This window comes from Aulostomus chinensis, chromosome 9 (assembly GCF_037954235.1).
Source record: "Aulostomus chinensis isolate RoL2024-O1b breed Wild chromosome 9, RoL_Achi_v1.0, whole genome shotgun sequence".
In the NCBI taxonomy this organism is placed as follows: domain Eukaryota; kingdom Metazoa; phylum Chordata; class Actinopteri; order Syngnathiformes; family Aulostomidae; genus Aulostomus; species Aulostomus chinensis.
Genome location: NC_141328.1, coordinates 28,954,826 through 28,974,723, shown reverse-complemented (window position 1 = coordinate 28,974,723; position 19,898 = coordinate 28,954,826). Strand labels below are relative to the sequence as shown.

At 49.2% G+C, this 19,898-nt stretch overlaps 1 protein-coding gene across 1 annotated transcript; it reads right to left on the bottom strand.

Annotated features, from left to right (window-relative positions):
- Positions 1-882: 882 nt before the first annotated feature.
- Positions 883-13,979, bottom strand: LOC147256693 (tetraspanin-2-like). Its single transcript, XM_086214909.1, has 8 exons — positions 13,690-13,979; positions 7,156-7,258; positions 4,282-4,379; positions 4,120-4,194; positions 3,956-4,039; positions 3,771-3,827; positions 3,476-3,559; positions 883-3,405 (listed from the first exon to the last, which is right to left on the bottom strand). The coding sequence occupies exons 1-8, from the start codon at positions 13,756-13,758 to the stop codon at positions 3,340-3,342; spliced, it is 636 nt and encodes a 211-aa protein (XP_086071035.1). The 5' UTR covers positions 13,759-13,979; the 3' UTR covers positions 883-3,339.
- Between the last annotated feature and the right edge of the window lie 5,919 nt (positions 13,980-19,898).

Here is a 19,898-nt window from a genome sequence, read left to right as displayed (position 1 = left end):
ATCAGTGTAGAGGAGGCATTCGAGTACAGGAAGGGAAATGTTCAGTGAAACCACTGCAACACTTAACTGTGTTTACAGTACTGTGTACTAGTGGAGTCATCCAGTACTGCGTACAGGAGGTTTTAACGATGTAGTTGGCTCGCTTTTAGAGTACAACTAAACTTTTTATCCCTATTTTCTTCTCATTTTTAAAACCATTACGTTGAGACCCATTTCGGGTCGTTGCTGCTGCTCCCACGTTTGTTGGTCTCGTCACTCTCCTCTTGTTCCCTGCTCCTCTGTGGTTTCCCCCAAGTCTTTAGTTTGTGTCTTGTGTAGTACTTGGTTTTGTTTGTACTTTGAATTCGTGCAGGACTTCGGTCTGTTGACCCTTTTTGTTGTTACTTTGTTTTCTTCTGTTGAACTTTGAACCCCACGTGTTGGCTGGACTTTTTTTTGGTCATAAACACTTTAGTTGCACTCCCACTGGCTGCCGTCTACACTCGGGTCCTGTTCTCCCATAAAACCGACAGAACGACCCGACCAGAGACAACGGGACACACAGGTTAAATGCACAAGGACATGAGACACAGGTGGTGCAATCACACACAGGTGAGACACATGAGGTCATCACAGCGGGCGCACACAGGAAGACAGGACACCGACTACAAAATAAAATAGGAAATCATCACACAGACCATGACACATGCAGCATCATTCATGATATGGTCTCGTAAATATATATTTGTTCAAACACATTTTGGGATTTTTTAAACCCTCAATCTGGTTTTACAGACAGGAAGCAGCTCTCCTCGCTCCTGACATCTGCGGTGAGGTACACAACCTGGAGTGACGAATTCTAAATAGCCATCGTGATTTTCTTCCTGTGTCTTCAGGCAAAGTTCAGGGCTAAAACGAATACTTGAGTGAGTAGGAACATTTCAAGAGTGAGGCCTGATGTCTGACTCAGACGCGCTCGTTCAACCTGCAGGCCACCGCACGATCCCCCGGCACTGGAATTTCAACATAACAGGCATGAACTCAATCATAATTTCCTTCATTTGTGATGAAATAAGAAACACTGTGAAACTTTCAAAGCTTTATTAAACTTCAAACAGCTACCGTATCTTCCTGAGAAGCCTGGAATGGTATTAAAATAAATTAACACACAATCAACTACGAAAGGCTCGACTGTGTACACAGTGTCTCTTTAGGAGCGAGTGGATTGAGTAGCAGTACACACTCGTAGTACATCCTATTGTAACAGCCGGAGCCTCCAGTTACTCTGTAGTACAGCATCACACCTCAGAATAAACACTGGCATCTCAACAGTGGTCAAAAGCCTTTGTCCTCTCCTCTTTTGTGTCACATTACAATGAAATATAAAAAAACAACAACAAAAATACCATGAAAGCCTGGAGCAGTATTTGTGTCCCACAGAGCAGTTTTTCTTAGCGCTTTTGAAACAGTTGGCTTAGGAAACACAGTCAATGCTTTTAAACCCACCAGAACAATAACGAGCCGTACGTGCTGCCCTGCAAATGTGTGTGGTGGCGACTTGCAGCCCAGCAGCACCAACATACGTACGCTGCGTCCGTTCGCCGGCTACCTCCAGACCGCAGGCTGCTCAAAAATAGCTCATGATGAAGAAAAGGCACGTTAAATGGATTCTCTTTGACTACGGCAAACACTGTCATGACTAGGTCACTGTACGAAGCCTCTAGCTACACGGCGAGTTACATAGTAAGGATGACATCACCCCCAAATATTGTACAACTACGAACAAACTCACACATATTTACAGACTGGAGTGCTGACACTTGGAAAAGAGCCCACCGGAGTGAGTCCAGGAAGGGCCGGCTGCCCCGGCCTCGCCTGCTGAGGAATATAAGGTTGTTTCTGAGTTTTTGTTGTGGGAACTTTATTTTCAGAGAAGGAAAGAAAAGGTGGGACATGAAAGGCCTGGCCTCACAGCCGCTGTGTGAGTTAACAGGCGCGCCTGTATGTTTAGCCTGTAAACACGTCCATCTGATCTGGGTCGTCCTGGCGAGCAGTCAAGACTCTCAATGATCCATCCTGTCTTATGTAAGAGGGCACACACACTCACAGACAAGCTAGGATGTGATATTCATGTCAACAGGTCGCGCAGAAACACAGGGGGACGTTTGGAAGAGAGAGGTCGGTTGGTGGACCAGTGGGGGCGCACGCTTTTAGCACCCCAACTATAAATCTGGTATTATTTTGGGAAGCCATTTTCAAATGTAGAGTTTTGAACATATTTCTTTTTTCCCATCGGTTCAAGTGGTTTTTATTTTATTTTCATTGCAGATTATGGCTTTGTGCTGTGTAGCTTTCCTCAGATGTGATCCAACATCTCAAACACCTCTTTTTTTGGGAGGGGGGGGGTGAAAACTTGTTGAATAGTCTTGTTAATTAAGAGTTTGATGTGAGAGCTGAAACCAGCCTCATGTCTGTGAAACAATCATTAATTAGGCCGGTGCTCAAGTAGCTTAGTTTAGCATCAACACCAACACAGGAGCCCGGAGGGACATTTACCACACCGACAGCCAATCACGGCCCGCTGCTGGATTTAGTTTGAAGCAATCCAAAAGTACTGCTTAGCTAAGCTAACTGTCTGCTAGCTGTAGCGCCAGGCAGACATGACACTGCTGAACGTCTTCTTACAAAACTCTCAGCAAGACAAGAAATAACCAGATCTCCCCAAGCAGTGGACTCTTCCTTCAGGACAACTGTGATTAATCCGTGTTGGAGCGTGTTTTCTGTGAGTAGCTGCACGTGACGGATGGATGTGAGAAACATTCAAAACTATTCCCTCGCTCTTCACCCTGATTCCACAAAGCAGGATTCCCAAATGGGTCCCGGACGCCGCTGCACTTGTGTGTCTGTGCACATCTGTGTTTGTGAGCACAGGAAAGCAAACCCAGCTGATTCTACCCCAATGTTAGTGCCTCCGGCTCCGGTTTCCCACAGCCCAGGGGTCAGTGTCAAGGCTGTGTGAAAAAGCACTGACACAACTGTGAAAGTATGTGGGTGAAGATTTGCAGAGGTAGCCAGAAACAATCTGAAAGATTTTAAGGTCAGCATCCTGCTCCCAGGAGGCGTGTGAATGGCCAGGTCTCAATGGAGTGTATGACTTTTCTAGAGACTGACAGTAAATACAAACATAGAGAAAAGTGAGGGTTCACAGGAGAGGAAAGCTGGGTCGAGCACCTTAGCGGACAGGGACTTCTACACTGAACGGGGTCAACTCCCCGGGTCTCTTGGCAGTTGATGGACTGAAATGTGATCTGAAGGCTGTACCGTCTTTCTGGCCAGAGTCCAGGGGGGGTGAGGGGCTGCCTAGATGACCTCCCGACTGTTCCGTATGGCACAACAGAGAACCATACTGAAGATCATCCCGATGATCTGGTGGGGGGAAGCGCAGCGTTTCACGAGAGGAAATCTTCAGTCACCACTGAGCGTGTTTCCAACTCACCATGACTCCGGCGATGCCGATACCAACGTAGCCGATGATGTAGAGTTTACTGTTGAAGAAGTCCTTGATGCCCGTCTCACAGTCCTGCAACCGGACACAGAGCAGTGCTGCTGAGCTGCACTCAAGTGAACCAGCCTGATACACAAGCAGCTTTCACTCCGTAGACAACAAGTTACACTCAGCACAAAAGACAATCGGATCCACCTGACAGGTGAGCACCCAGGTATCAAAGGTGTTAACTAAAGTGTTGTGATCCTCGTGTTGAGTCGTTTCTGGAGCAGGTGGCTGATCTTACCTGGGTGGCCGGCTCGGTGTCGGGACAACGCTTTGCCAGAGTCCCACAACAGTTCAGCTGAAAGTGTGAAGCAACATGGAGTCAGAGGGACAAAAGCGTATGCAAAATACCTTTAATACGAAAATAAGTATCCTGTCAGTACAAAGTACTGATACATTTTCCTGAATGTAGTATCTTTGACTTACGACTTTCTGGTAGGACACGATCAGTGTGCTGTTATCGTTTTCATTGTAGGTTGTTGTGTAGAAGTTCTGAACATCTTCGATTATCTAGGAGGAGGAAACGTGACGTGGCCTTTATCCCCCTGCAGGGCATCACGCGTCATACCAGCTGTGAAATTTAAATGTACCTTGTCTTTGTTTAAGAATCCGAACACCCCCGCCGCCACCTCAGCTCCAAAGATGATCAATAAACAGGTGAAGAACTGGGAAAGAAATCACAAAAGACGAGAAATGTAAGGCGGTTCGAGGAACACTGGGGTTTCTCAGTGCTTGAGGACACTCGTACTCACTGAGCCCAGCAGACACTGAGATTCTCGCACAGCTCCACAGCAGCCGAAGAAACCCACCAACATCACCAGACTCCCAGCACCTATCAGGATGTACACACCTGCACGAGCAGGAAGAGGTAATATTACCACCTCCAGCAACCACTAGAGCATCGACTGCACTCTCAGCTTCTCTCAAACGGGTCGGCTGTTTTATCCACACCCCAGCAGAGGGCAGCATTGAGCTGGGAATGTACAACAGACAGAACAAACAGTGCAGAGCTGCAGCAACAGTTGACTCTGCCTCTGCTACTTCTGTCCTCTGATGGGCCAGAAAAGTGAGTGGACTCCTGCAGGTACTTGCAAATGTTTTACACACGTCAGAAAGAATTAACACCAAAACACAACACATGACATTAATCATGCATCATCAAGCACCCCCTTAACACAGTTCTTAAGTTTTGGTCTGGGATTTGATCATGTATGTATTTTGGAAGCGAGCCTCAGTAATGGTGTGTCTGTGTGTGTATGTGTGTGTGTGTGTGTGTGTGTGTGTGTGGGGGGGGGGGGGGGGGTGTCCTCTAATTGGGATGCATTTTGTGCCCCAAGATGCCCAAACCTCCCATTAACGTTCTCATTAGTAGAAGTGCATCTCGTCGGTAGGGAGGAATGCAACACCACACGGCTTCCAGCAATCTCCTTTCATACAGGCGGGGTCTGTTGCCAAGTGACACCTCTGCAGAGGACAGGTGAAAGATGCTGCACTGGCCCCCAGGTGATGGGGCTCAGGTGGGAACAAGGAGCTGAACAGTGCGGCAGCAACTGAGGCGTCGTCATGTTGGTGAGCGGAGGAATCGCTGGCCTGGTGCCGAATGAGTGAGCTGCGTTCACACGGTGAACCAGACGCTGGTTCCCTGCTTGACTGTGGCTGGAAAAAAAAACCTGTTTTGGTTTTGCCTCATTGTTTCACAATGCATCATCTCAAGTACAAAGAAAATAAATGGTTTGTGTGTGCTTGGCGCCATGGCAACGAGACAACTGGTGAACAACACTCTCAGCTGCATCTATGGGCCTAAAACTCTCACTGTCACAGCCATGTGTAGCAGGATCCTCTCGGAGGACCTGACAGAGGCCAGCCAGCCTCCTTCTGAGTCTCATCTCAGCTCACAAGCACAGGAAGTAGTGATGAAGTACTTTTACATCACTATCAAACTTCTACTACACCAATGTGATAAATCTGCACCTGCCTTCAAAGGAGATGAACTAACAGCCTGGTTTCGTCTGGACTCACCGGGAGCTCCAGTTCATCACCTGGACTCTTTACATCTGGTGATTAACATATTTGGACCAATCAGGGAAGAGACGGCGGCAGCAGGTAGTCCTGCAACCTGCCACAGATAAATGCTCTCAGCGTGTATTTGACTGATATGTCACACATTTGGGTCCATATTTTGGATGTAAAATGAGTGATTAATTATTCACAACTGCATTCTTCTAGATATGTAGATGCATATCTTCACGTATGTAGGAGCCTCGTCCTCTCGCCGCCATATCGCCTCAATAATCCAATATGGCTGCTACAGGAAGTTAGCAACAGTGATCCAACTCTGTTGCTCCTAAAGCCTTGGTTAAGTTATTTAACGTTAAGCAGCAGCTGCATTCAGCAAAATCCGCGTCGAGCCTGAGGGTTCTGTCCGTGACGGCCCGGCATGGGAGTTGGATTATTTAGATATAAACCTTTATTGTTTCTTCTGCTCGCAGCCTTGACCTGGGTCATTCTTTACTACTGTTGATATCATCTACTAAGTCACAGCTCCATCGTGACAACAGGGAAACGGGGATGTGCGTGCGCCAGCAGCCTCCACTGCCGTCTATGTTTCCGGTCCAGGTGTGGATCGAAGGTGGGAGCGGATCAGCCTTTGATACTGCAAATTACATTCACAGCTTCATCCTGAATCCCACATGAAAGGCATCATGTGTGAAAAGCCTGAGTTCATTCACCGCTGTCCTCTCCTCCCAGTGACTGTGGGCTCGTAGGTGTGCTGGAGTCACACCAGCTGCGTCTCATCACCGTGATCACATCTGGCTCAGCGGCGCCACCCAATGGCACCGGCCTTCTGTTTGCCGCCCCATCTTCTTCCTCCTTCAACTCACTGCCATATGTTCCTATGATTACTCTCTTCCATGTGCTTTTTAACTCCACCCAGCCCACTCTTTCCATCCGAGCAGAGTGAAGGATTGACAGGTGGTTACCAGCCCTGGTTACGTTCCGCTCACGTGTTCAACCTCCATGTGCAGTCATTTCCTGTTATTCACACTCTTCTCCGGGAGGAAAGAAGCATGCAGGCGCCTTCATAATAGAAAAACCATGATCTCATTTATACAGTAACCAAAATTTGATCAATCATCAATTTATCACACACTCTCTACCAATCTCATGAGCACGGGGACTTTTTTCCTGTGAGTCTTGTGCGTGTGTGGGTGCAGTAATGGAGTGTGTACTTGCAAGAGTGTGTGTGCGGTAGGCTGCGGTAGGAATAACCCTCCTGACGTAGAGACAGACGTTTATTTGGAGGCAGCAGCAGTTGCATGGAAACATGTCAATAAACAATTTGTAAGCGCTTCTCCAGACGGGACGACAGAAATATGAGCAATGGGAGCGCGTTTGGGACCAGGATGTGGGGACCGGCCGTGCCATCCACCCTCAGCTACTTTACTCTGGAATCTGTGGAAATTCCTGCTTTAATGAATAACAATGGCACGCCGTGATACATTTCAAGACAACAAAAATGAGGAGAATGAGCTGTACGTAACATATTGTCCTTCAACACAGACAAAACCCATAAAAGACCCAAAAAACAGCATAAATGGCACGTCGTGCGTGCGTTTGATACCCACCAATGAAGAAGGTGTCTGGAGCTCTCTCACCATTGAGCAGGGACACAGTTTCTGGGTCAAAACGTAGCCAGAGTCCCACTGCCAGGACGAAGGACCCCATCAACTGTGGGAAGAAAGGACAGAAAGACAGACACAATAAACTTGTGACGCTTTCAGGAGAGAATCTTCAGACCAGCGGCCCAAACCTCCAAAACGCGACTGCACCAACTCTCCTCTGTGGCTGCAGAAGTCGTCTTTTATCACGAATGCAACAGTTAAGTGAGGCAGTCAGTTTTTCTGTTCTTTTGCTCTGTTTAATTGTGAGTTTCCAACAAAATAAAGTGAAGGGTGACAGGGAGTTTCCACTCTGGCCCTCCACCCTTTGCACTTGGGCAACTGAAGCGTAATCCTCCAGAGCCACTTTGGCCAAAACTGAATATTCTTTGTCAAAACAATAGATCTGAATATCTGTCTGGGTAGTTTAGATCAGAGTGGAGTATTTTAGATTGCAGTAAAAGTAAGTACGAGGTACTAAACACTCCTGAGGGATCTCTGGCTTCCCTGCAGGCAGAGAATGACCCGCCTGGCTGCGGGCAGCCGTGTGGCACCTTGAGCTTCAGCAGGCCCTCCTGTTTGTTTGGAAATGTGGTTACGTGCGGCTCATATTTTCCTTCATCTAAACCACCTTCAGTATACATCGAATAAAATCACACTCCCTGCAGTGCTCTGGCTTTACAGAAAACTGGCTGAAGCAAGAAAATACTCTCCAAGAGCTCAGACAACCTTGAAGTAGAAACTTTGTGTGAGATGTGAGAAGCTGTGAAGGGCAGAGACTCTGACCGATCGATACCGAGTTCGTGATCACGAGCCGCGCCCCCGAGGATAATCCTGCCTGAAAATCTCTGCGCTAGGGCTCAAAACGGCGTGTGTGTATGTGCGTGTGTGTTTTTGTGTCTGTGCAGAGAAGTAAAATGATTTGTCTAAATGGAGATTATTTAGCGGTGCTTGTCACATGGTCAGGCTGTGTCCTAGATCTCAGAGTTTGGATGTGCTGCAGTGTGTTTCTGGGCCCTCAAGCTCTGGTGAGAACATTTATTTACACTCAAGCACAACAGATGGCGCGTATCTTCCTGAGCTCTTGTTTCAGAGGTTCTTGTATCGTTTATTTTCTGTATCTCCTCATCACTCCATCCTGTCCTCTTCCATGCTGGCCAGCAGTCTATAGTTAACTACGCTGGCTGGAGATTGAAGTCACTGGCTCAGTCATTAAGTATCAGAATAGGAAAGGGGTTGAGAAGCTGGCTCCTCCCCAAAAGTGAGGATTCAGTGTCGCGCGTGCTGGCGGACGCGACGCTGCGCTCTCAGGGGTTTGAGACAAGCAGTGATCCTCCTGAAGAAGAGGCTGCAGATGTGACTTGCTGGATCGGCTGAGACGCTGAGATGGTGGCGGTGTGATGGTGCCATGGTGGTGGTGTGATGGTGCCATGGTGGCAGTGTGATGGTGCAGGTGTGACGGTGCCATGGTGGTGGTGTGATGGTGCCATGGTGGCGGTGTGATGGTGCCATGGTGGCGGTGTGATGGTGCCATGGTGGTGGTGTGATGGTGCCATGGTGCAGGTGTGATGGTGCCATGGTGGCGGTGTGATGGTGAAGGTGTGTCGGTGCCATGGTGGAGGTGTGATGATGCCATGGTGGCGGTGTGATGGTGCCATGGTGGCGGTGCGGTGCCATGGTGGCGGTGTGATAGTGCAGGTGTGACGCTGCCATGGTGGCGGTGTGATGGTGCCATGGTGGAGGTGTGATGGTGCCATGGTGCAGGTGTGATGGTGCCATGGTGGCGGTGTGATGGTGCCATGGTGGAGGTGTGATGGTGCCATGGTGCAGGTGTGATGGTGCCATGGTGGCGGTGTGATGGTGCCATGGTGGCGGTGTGATGGTGCCATGGAGGCAGTGTGATGGTGCCATGGTGGTAGTGTGATGGTGCCATGGTGCAGGTGTGAGCTACAACTATCAGCTACTAGACTTCAAATCAATGTCATAGTTACTTCATACTTTTACCTCCATTACCAGTCATTCATTCCTAGACTTTCCGCTGCCAGGCTCTCAGCTGGAAGTTACCAGGCCACCACGAGTGAACACGGGCCAAACTCCAGATGTGGGTTTATGATGCAGTTTTGTCTAAATTCACAGTTTGGGCTGATAAAACGGCACCTTTGATTTGGGACTAATATCCAGTTGTGAGGCGGCACGGTGGAGCAGTGGTCCTCACTGTGGCCCCCAGCAAGAAGGTTGTGGGTGGAGCCCCGGCTGCAGCACGGGGTCTTTCTGGGTGAGTCTCCATGTTGTCCCTGTTCCTGCTGGGTTCTCTCTGGTACTCCAGCTTCCTCCACAGTCCAAAGACATCAAGAGGGACCAGGTTAATCCAGACTCTAGATTGACCGTAGGCGTGGCTGGGAGAGCCAATGGTTGTCTGTCTCTATGTGTTGGCCCTGCCATGGACTGGTGACCTGTCCAGGGGGAAGGCTGCTGGGATAGGCTCCACCCACACCACCCTCAACAGGAGGAGAGCGAGAAGATGGAGGGATGGAGGGATGAATGGATCTAGTTGTGATCATTTTGACTGACGTGGCAATTCTGATACGATTCACAAGATCATAAGAATCATCATTCTTGTTTAATTATTCACATTTTAATGGAAAACTACGTTGAAATGAGGCTTAGCCTTTAGCTAACGCCGTTCTGTGGTCACAATAAAATGGCGCTCTCATCAAAAATCTCTCCCGTTGAGTGTCTGGAGGAAGTGAAACCCGACTGTCATGCGTTTACAACCCTTCCTGAAACCAGATCAATGTAGTTGAAAGGTTTAGAAGAGGAGAACCACAAGCTGAGCGCCCTCAACGCCCCGAAGCTCCATTAACCCCCTCAGCACCAACACCCCCCCAGCAGGCCACCATCATTACCCAGGCTGACACCAGACACACCCCTCCCCTCTCCCTGCCTCTCATTCCACATCTCCCCCCCCGCCTGCCCGCCCCCTAACTTACCTCTGTGTATCCCCCTGCCCTACCCCACCTCGTCTCCCTCCCTCCCTCTCTGCCTCCCCCACAGGACAAAGACCCACTGTCTCCATGTGTCTACATACGCTTCGACACACAATGGGAGGGAAAACACAAAGAGAGAGATTTGGAGGTGAGAGCGGAGGCGTTTTTAGAGGATCATCCTTTTCCCTCTGCATGTGAACTCCGTCAACGCGCTCTCGTCCAGTCTAGCAGACGGAGGTGAGACGGTCAGGTGACCTGCAGCCTGTTTCTGAGGAATGGTTTGTACGCCTGGGCCTTTCTAGACAGCGATGGATGGAAATCTCTGTGTCAACGCTTTATTGAGGTTCTTTTATGGTGAAACGCCAACTTCACAACAGTACAGTTAAACAGTGTTTTTGTGAGGGGAATTTCCATGAGAGCAGGGGCTGAACCGACACAGGGATGTGGTCTTGGTCAGAGACCGCCTGAGGCATTACCCACTTTCTAAGGTTGGACTTTGTTTTCGAGAAACTGAGCTTTGCTGTAAATTAAAGCAAAATTAGTATGTGAGAACAAAAGTGACAATGGCTGACTACGTATTCAGATCCGGCTCAAGAGTCCAAAATAGTTCTCTGACGTGTCTTTGAAAGCAGATGCAACAGCACATGAAACACGATGGGCAGAGGGAGAGCACATTATGGGTGAGATAATTATGGGTGGAGTGAATCCCATTGTACTCTGCCTCACAGTGTGGGGGAGTGTGGTGGCACACATCAGGCTCCTACAAAGACACGTGAACTGTTGGGGCTCAAGACTGGAGCCATTTTTACTTGTGAGTACTGATTTTTAGTCTGCACACGTTACTGGAAATTCTCAAATACGTCTCTGCATTTCAACATAAAACCCATCCGTCCATTTTCTTCCGCTTATCCTGTGGAGGGTCACGGGGGTGGGGGGGTAGCCGACCCCAGCAGCTTTCTGGCGAGAGGTGGGGTCACATAAAATCCTGTATTTTAAATCTCCCAGCAGGGTCTGACCTGAAGTTACTTTATTGGTTTCAAAACACTTAGAGTCATACTGCACTGAGCAAGGAACCTCGTGGTGGGTTCAGTTTTCTAAATATGTTCTTTATTCAAACATCACTGTTTTGACATTGGCTCATTCAAAACAACAATGGACCCAGAACACCTCCTTGTGGGACGCCACTAAAGGCCGATGCCAACGGCAGCCCTCTGAAATCACCCAGAGAGACGGGAAGGTAACTCTCACACCGATGTATTACAGCAAAAATAGTGACCTTCCAATGAGGGCAGGGGTCTGAGATGGGGGGTCTCCTCCCTCACCCCCTTACACAATTCATCGTCTGACACTGTGGGACTTCAGAGGACACCAAATACACAAAAACAGTGTGTCCACACTTGGAAAGGAAAACGATGAACCTAAACAACTGAATCCCTCACATTTAGGCTTTTATACTTGTGAGATCTAAAACTCTTTCACCTCCGTCCACTGAGCCCCCCTGAAGCTGCCCGGCCCCCCCGGAGAGGAACACTTCCCACCTGAAGGCTTGAAAGTCTCTGATTGAGACATCGTAGCCTTTTTTGAGCTCTTTTTCAGCCAATAGAGAAGCTCAACATCATGAAAACTGGGTTCCTATCAGGCAACTTCATGTGTTGATCAATCAACGTCTCACTCATGGTGGAAACTCCCACTGCAACAGGAAGTGAGGCCCAGAAACGCTTCATGTTACAATATCACCTCCAACTGCAGCTGCAACTTTGAAGAACTGAAATAACAAACCAACTGATGAAGACGATCCTGACGTGACGCTGACAGTTGCTGCCCAGCCAAAAGTGAGCCTGGAAGTTGGTTTTCACTGCGGAAACCTTTCCCAGGTTATGGAATATTTGGGTGATTCTGTACTGTTAAATTAATAACTTCACATAAACTGATTTTGTGAATGATCGAGCTGACGGGCGTCAGAACACGCACGCGATGACATCAATTTGTGTTTGTATGTCACAGGCCCTTTTGTGGCTAACTGGGACAGTCGCGAGCGCTGAGCCGCAGACGATCGATGGGCCAGCAGCAACGTCACGCCATCATGGCGGTGTGACGAGAGGTGACGAGGCTTATGAGTGTGTTTGTGTCGGGATGTCTATCAGCTCCAGTCCCCTGACATCACAGCGTGGACCCCCCCCCCCCCCATCCAGGGCTCAGGAGGGGATTTAAAGGGAGGAACATCTGCCCCTCCTCCGCCCGCTTTCATCACAAACACTCCTGGCATCGTCTCTCACTCCACTCCCACCAGAGGGGATCAGGACGCTGCCGCCATGAGCTGAGAGATCAGTTAAAACAACAAGAAAGTGGACAAGCAGCTTCTTACACAGGTGAACCTGTGGGGCGCACACACACACACACACACACACACACACACCTACCAAATATCCTGTTGCACTGATCTCTTTCCTTTATCTGGGTCACGTTCATCCCAACTGACCCACACACATGTAAATACCCCTCACAATCTCCCAGTGACCTTTTTCCCGCCTCCCATCACTTCTTCCTCTCTCACCAACGTCCTCCCTTCCTCGCCTGCCCCTCATCATTGAGCCTCCCTGCTCACTGATCCTGCTCCCACTCAGACGCTTCCAATGTGGGTTCAGCCACACCCACCCCGGGTGCAGGGTTCTGTTCTACATGGGGGCTGTGCTGGGCTGCTTATCTAGGCCGGAGTAGCAGACTGGAGTCATGCTATTGTCCCGCTGTCACAATGGATCCATTCACACTCCACTCAGCGCCTGATCCACTCCACAGATGCTGGCTGGAAAATCTCTCTCTCTCGCTCTATCACACACACACACACACACACACATACAGAGGAACTTCCTCTCTGAGGAGTGTGAACAGTGGCACACAAACCCTATCAGCACTTGCGTAGCCCCCCCCCCCCCACACACACACACACACAGGGAGGTCTGGGCTTGAGATTGTCAGTATTTGAAGACTGAATGAAGAACTGAGAAGTTTACAAAGCACATGTGCAAAACATGTGTGCAAGACACACACGCGCGCGCGCGCCTTTCACATCCACCTGACGTTGAGACTCACGAGCCTCCTGAGTTGTACAAGCGCTTCACCATGGCAGCGCAGTAAATCCGCTCCTCGCCGTCCGTCAATGAAGCAGCCAGAGTTGGTTTTCCATCCTCTCTCTCTCTCTCTCTCTGTCTTTTCATTCAGTCTTTCGTTCAAAAACACACTTCACCGGGGAAAATGGGCGGGTTTTTTTCCCTCTGTGGAAAATCTGATTTGAGGCCGGTGAACCAGAGCTCGGAACCTCTGGCTGTCCCTCGCAGCCGCGCTCAGTCGCCTCACACCGGCTGCCAGAGGCAAAGCGGGACTAAAGCAGCACGAACAGCCGACACTCACCGACGTCGGTGACGGTGAGTTTCTCCGGTAACACGTGGGCGTACACGTCCCCCCCCCCCCCCCCCGGGCGCCGCCGCACTTGCTCAGCTTCACGACACACACTCACCCAGAAGATGAAGTTGAAGACGAACAGGAGGTATTTCACGCATTTCATTCCTCCCTCTACTTTCCCCATGGCGGCTGGATGGATCCGCTTCTTCCCGTTAACCTGAGCTTGAGAGTCCTGACGCGCGGAGCCGCTCTCAGGATGACAATAACGGACCGCGCTCGTCCGAACACTTGTGCATCGAGTCTCTCTCTCTCGCTCTCTGTCTCTCTCTCTCTGTCTCTCTCTCTCTCTGTACACACGCGCGCGCACTCGCGTGCACGCACAGAAAACACCGCAGGATCTGCTTTGACTGTTCTCAGACCGCCCCTCTCAGCGGTGCGGGGGGGAGGGGGGCGGGGGGCTGCAGGGGGGACCGAGACTACACGATGGGGACTTGGCGAACGTTTGTGATGCCGACCAGTGGAAGGCCAGCGGTGGAGGACGCACACCTGGGAGGAAACACCCAGGTGTCTGCTCTTCTTCGACTGAAGGAAAAAACATTTGTGACAGCGTTTGCGCGAGTGTGAGGAGTAATTGTACAAGTACTCTAGTACTCTAACTGTACTAGTACTGTAGTACTGTAACGGTACTAGTCCCACATGTATTATCGTAGGACAGTAAAAAAACAGCAACCCTGTGTTTCCTTTTAAATGTATTGAAGTAAAAGTAAAAACTCCCCAAACGTGCAAATACAGGTACCTGGAAACTACCAGTGTAGAGACGCTTGGCCGCTGTGCTCCACTGAGCTCTTTGTTCCGCTTCATTGTGACGTGGATTTATCGAGAAACACGGCAAGGTTCCTGAGACGAAGAAGTTCCGTCAGAAGCAAACAGCACCTAGCAGGCGCCACTGGTGGAAGATCAGCTGGGAATGTTTCAGCATTGCTATGCTTCATCTTGAAGTTTTACCCCTGAAATCTGAGCAACAAGTCGTGGTTGACACTCTGGAGTCACGTGATCGACGCCAGAAACGCATCAAAGTGGGATTCCTGAGGCCTCCTGAGGGCTCAAATATGTCTCCTCTTGGTTCGCTCCCCAGCACCAAACCTCGGCCCTAACGATGCTTCATCTGCTGCTTTCAAAGCTCGGATAAAAATCTGTTTAAACTGGGAAAGTAATGCTCTTCATGTAAACTACTCAAGTTCCACCTGAAGTACTTGCGGAGTACTTGTACTGCCTCAACTCTGACTGGGGAGGAGAGGGGAGCCCCACTGGAGACTGGATGTGTTCATCAGTCATGAACAACTGAGCAGCAGCGCCATGTTCAACAGAAATATTTCCCTCCAACTGCGGAGGACAGGAGTATAAAAATAGCAGGTCATTCACTGGAGCCAAACGAGACGCAGAAAATGTCCTTGTAGAGGAACAAAGTGGTCTGCAGACAGACGAGAGGATTGGTGGAAATACGAGCTGACACGTTAGGAGACCAACAACACGCAGCTCCTCTCAGTCGTTTAGACAAAACTGAAACAGCGACGCTGGTCCTCCAGAGAGAGAGGAGCTGTTGGGTCTGAACACGGTGCCAAAAAAGGAAAAACCTGATAAGACTGGGACAAGTTGTTGTTGGCTGTCGGTGGCTCGGCGGCTACGAGCTTCCAAGAAGTGTCAAGAAGAAAAATGAGCAAAGGTCACCACGTCCATGGAGACAGAGAACCAGCTCGTGTTCCAGCTCGGCGTGATGCTGCCCAGGTCCAGCACGGAGTGGACTTGACCCACAACGGCTCAGAGTGGGAGCACATTCTGATCTCAGTCCATCCAGGTCCTGGAGCCCTGGACAACTGGACTAATCCCCTGTCTCACAATGTCTCAGGATGTCTTCAGAACCTGCCCAGTCCCTTGACACGCAGCCCTGAGGGCATGCTGCTCCCTCTCTTGGGAAGGGTGGGATCGGTCTGTTCCGGCCGTGTTTGGGCCGGGCCGGGACTGTTTCCTCTGCTTTGAGGTCATTAATGATGACAGGCGTGATATGTGTGAGTCAGTGGGCTCACCGGCAGCCCCGGGTCATTGTCTGGCAATTTCAATATTGGTTTAATCTCTGACACCCACCATGACATCACCCACCGGCGGACGGTTCAAACTGGAGGGAAACTTCTGTCTGTGGTGTTTCATCGCCGCCTAGTGGTCAGACAGCAAACTGACCGAGTCACCAGGGAAAAACAAATCCCCTAAACTGCTGCAGCTGAAACATTTTCCATGTTTTTACCTCAGAGCTGCACGATTGACTTACCACTGCTGTTTATTCAGCATGAACGACTTTGCTCCTCCATTTCGACTCAGAAATAATTCGGATGTGTAAATAATCGGATGAGAATCCGATTATTTACACATGCTTCAAATTTACACCTGCGCCGCAATTCAGTCTCCTCCTGGAGGTCGGAGGAAGGTTGCAGTCAGAATTCAGCTCCTTTTCTCTCTCATCCGTGTTTTTAAAGATGGAAGGAGGAAGACAAACCTCTGCTTGTTGTTCACATGTTGTTGTTCACAGCTTCTTGCGAATATTCACTCTCTCTCAATGTAATATCTCAGTGGGAATTCTGGGTGATAAAAAGCAGCACAGGTTAAGATAAACTGCAGTTTTTCTGCTCAGTTTTCGTCCTCAGTTTCTTTTGTGTTTGATCATGTCAGAAAAAACAAAACCTATTTTCCATGTTTTGGTGCCTCTGCTGATTAAAGAATGTCACTTGAATATATCTTAATGATGTATGATGTTGTGGCAGTGACATGGAGCCAGGAGTCATGTGATTATTTATTTTGAGTAGGAAGAAGAGGAGAATGATAAATAGAGGAAGGTCTATCAGACTCTGGCCTCTGACCTCTGTCCCGACTGACAGTTGTGGGAGCACGTAGGCTGCGTCCAAATTGCCAAGCAGGTCTGATGGTAGGTCTCAGAGCAGGTCGCAGGCTGTCCAAAACCACAACTGGCGTGAGTAGCGACCTACTTTGCAAACTAAATTCCAGCCTAAACACGCCCACATTGTTGGTCGGTTCAGGTGCATCCTACGGAGCAACCTATGGCCCACAATGCACCGCGGACTTCTTCTTCGCCCCCGAAAACTTTTGGACCCTCAAGCCAAGTTTGTGCCACCAACAGCCTCCCATTCTGATGAACACCAACATTTATAGTTGTTGATGACTAAAGGTGTGTTAATGTGCTAAATAATAGAGAATGAGTGAAAGGTGCGTTCATGTGCTTAATAATAGAGGATGAGGGAAAGGTGCGTTCATGTGCTTAATAATAGAGAATGAGTGAAAGGTGCGTTCATGTGCTTAATAATAGAGGATGAGGGAAAGGTGCGTTCATGTGCTTAATAATAGAGGATGAGTGAAAGGTGCGTTCAGAGTGGAGTGCAGTACGACAGTCAGGCCAGCAGGTGGGGCTTTCGTTGGTGCTGTCTACCTAATTGCTGTATCTGTGCTCTGCCAGCAGAGGTCGTTCTTCACCACCAATCTTCTAGGGTGTCTGAATGTGTTTAGGTTGTAGGAGTAGGACGTAGCGGTAGGTGGTAGTAGGAGGACGTAGGTTGCTACTTGGCAATTCGGACGCAGCCATACACTTCTGCTGGCGCGCTCTGGTGACATGCACCTGACAAAAAAAAATCACCTGACGCCACACTGCGCTTCATGGACACACTGAGTTTGACGTTGTTTGGATGACCAGTTGTTGAGATATTGGAGCCGCGGGAGGCGTCTCCTCCTGGTCCTAACCACCAACAACCTCGTCCGTCACCTCTGCAGCCCAGCACAGATCAAGGACCCTCATATTTTGGAGCCATAAATGCTGGGGCACGTGTTGATGGATGCTTTCTCTCTGTCTCCTCCCATTTCCACAACTCTCAGGTGTTGGATGACCAAAATGTCCGCCGGTGGTTTCGGGTGAGCATCTACCAGAGAACAATGGGAGCGAACCCGTTCACCTGCACCAGCCTCTGAGGCAGGATGATTGCTGGAACCAGATTCAGTTCGACCTGTCAGAGTTCACCAGAAGGGCCTTTGGACACAAATCTGTCTGGTTTTGGTTTTGTTAATCCATTCAGGAGAAGATAAATGAGTCCCAAACCACATCAGGAGAAGGAGGAATCCCTCAGGACTCCACACTCCTGAAGGGTACAAGTGCTTGTATGTTCATAAAGAAGAAGAATATTTTCAGCAGTAACAGTTGTATCAAGTTTGCCTGTAATCCCAGAGACAGGACCTGGTCATGATCACCTGGGGTGCACAGCTGTCGCTGAGGTCTGTTAGCATCCTGGACTTGCATGTTGCAACAAGAGACCTCATATGAGGGTCTGCAGGACGCCCTCCTTGGTATGTGGGCTGTTTATCTCACGCGGCCTCTAAATTTCTGTGTCTATAGAAGAATCCATCTTTCCTGGAGGAAGGAGATCCCATGGTGTGACGGGTGGCGTCAAGACTGGCAGAGGAAACTGGCTTGACAAGCACCGTCTGGACAGGACTGACCACATGACCTGGCTAGAGGGGATGAGCTGATTGGAGACAGGTGAGCAGCTGATCTGGCCCGAGCCAGTCAGTCACCCAGTGGAAACGCACACACCAACTTACAAGCAAACTGGGGACAAAACACGGGGGGGCACAGAGGAGACAAAAGGCTCCACCCGGCCTGTCTGGATCTCCTGAGCACAGCAGTCTGGGCAGCCGAGTTGGTGGAGGTGCAGAAGCATTTATGGGCAAGATGAAACAGAAATGAACATTCTTAGACGGTACAGCAAAGCTTTTTATGAACACAGTCAACTATGGTTTGACACGGCCATCGTTGATTCATGTCAACCACTCTGATTAAATCACGTGGGACCAGCTGTCCTGCTGGGTCCTTTTGTCTCCTGTTGATTTGGCATCTTGCAAGTGCAACTTTCCTTTAGACCACAAGAGGGCAGCACATTCCTGGTGACACCGGAATGGACGTCCACTGGGCTTTTTTTTTCTGTAGGTTTCTGTGACTGCCCCTCTTTCCTTGGCTGACTGGGAACCTGCAGAATTCAAACACTGGAAGTCCAAACTTGCAAAGTCAGTCAGACTGTAGGAACCATCATGATTGGTTTCTGGATCATCTCAACATTTTCCTGAAGGAGCACACGATGAAAGCACCAGGTCAACAGGAATGAATGCAGATACCTTCTCTGATGTCATTACCTTTCCAGAAAGTTATGGATTCTGAGTATTTTTGCAGCAATGTAGTGCACTCAGCAGAAAAACAAATGAGGGAATATAATGAGACAAATTATTTTATTTCCTAAATGTGGTGATTTATCATCTAAGTTAAGGTGCACTGAGGTGGTTCGGGCGGCTGATGGTGGACCAACTCCATGGTTTTTCTTTAACTGACCTTCATCCACCTGTAGAGGCTTTTCCCACTTCTCACACCAAATTTCTAAGGTGACAGGAATTTTTAGCACTGTTTGGACGACTCCCGCCATCATCCTCTGTGCGCGTAAAACCAGAGAGCTTGACTCTGCACGGCCTGCACGGTGTCAGCGACATTCATACATCAGTTACGGTTGTTCCAAGTATGCAGGGGAAGGTCCGTGCCGCATTCCTCTGAGGTCAACCCCTCTCTACCGCGGGCTGCTGTCATCCCACAGTAATCCCGCAGCGCCAAATGACGCCAGCCAACTGTAAGTTTACACAGTGACACAGAGGGCGTCGTCAGCGTGGAGGTCGACTCATCAGCAGGTCATAAAACACTTTGCACCTCAGGAATCTTTTACCTGGTAGATTCTGAGAGGTCAACTTCTTCCGCTCTGTTTGAATACTTTACAGGTACACAACGAAGTAAAGCTATCCAATGTATCACAGCAAAAGAGTAAAAGAAGCGTAAAATGAACAATACTGCAGAGTTAAATTTGGTGTTCCTTAGTTTCTGCCACCCTGATATGTCCTGAGCAGCAGGTTTAGAGCACAACTGCAATGGCCCCCCCTTCACTGATGGTCACAATGAGTGATTGTCATGTTACCACTGACAGCCTCGGTATGAATTTGCAATCACGTTTCTGGTGAAAACGAATCTGGATGCAGATTTAGATTCAGGTTCATCGCTGACTGCAGCCGCTGTTTCAGGGCAGGAAGCACACAAAAGTTTTATTGGCGTCTAGAATCTGCATTTACCAAAAGAATTATCTGAAAGATGCTACAAACTATTCATACGAGCAAATCTAAAGCAAGAATGTGAAAATTAATATTCTTAATTCTTTAAGTGACGCAGCAAACCAGGCAAGT

What these genes read in the sequence shown, in the direction of transcription:
- LOC147256693 (XM_086214909.1), bottom strand. Translation starts at nt 13,758, where the DNA reads ATGGGGAAAGTAGAGGGAGGAATGAAATGCGTGAAATACCTCCTGTTC. An exon ending in TCTTCAACTTCATCTTCTGG is followed by an intron (nt 7,259 to 13,689) that starts GTGAGTGTGTGT and finishes TTCTTCCCACAG; the next exon opens with TTGATGGGGTCCTTCGTCCT. An exon ending in TCCAGACACCTTCTTCATTG is followed by an intron (nt 4,380 to 7,155) that starts GTGGGTATCAAA and finishes CTGCTCGTGCAG; the next exon opens with GTGTGTACATCCTGATAGGT.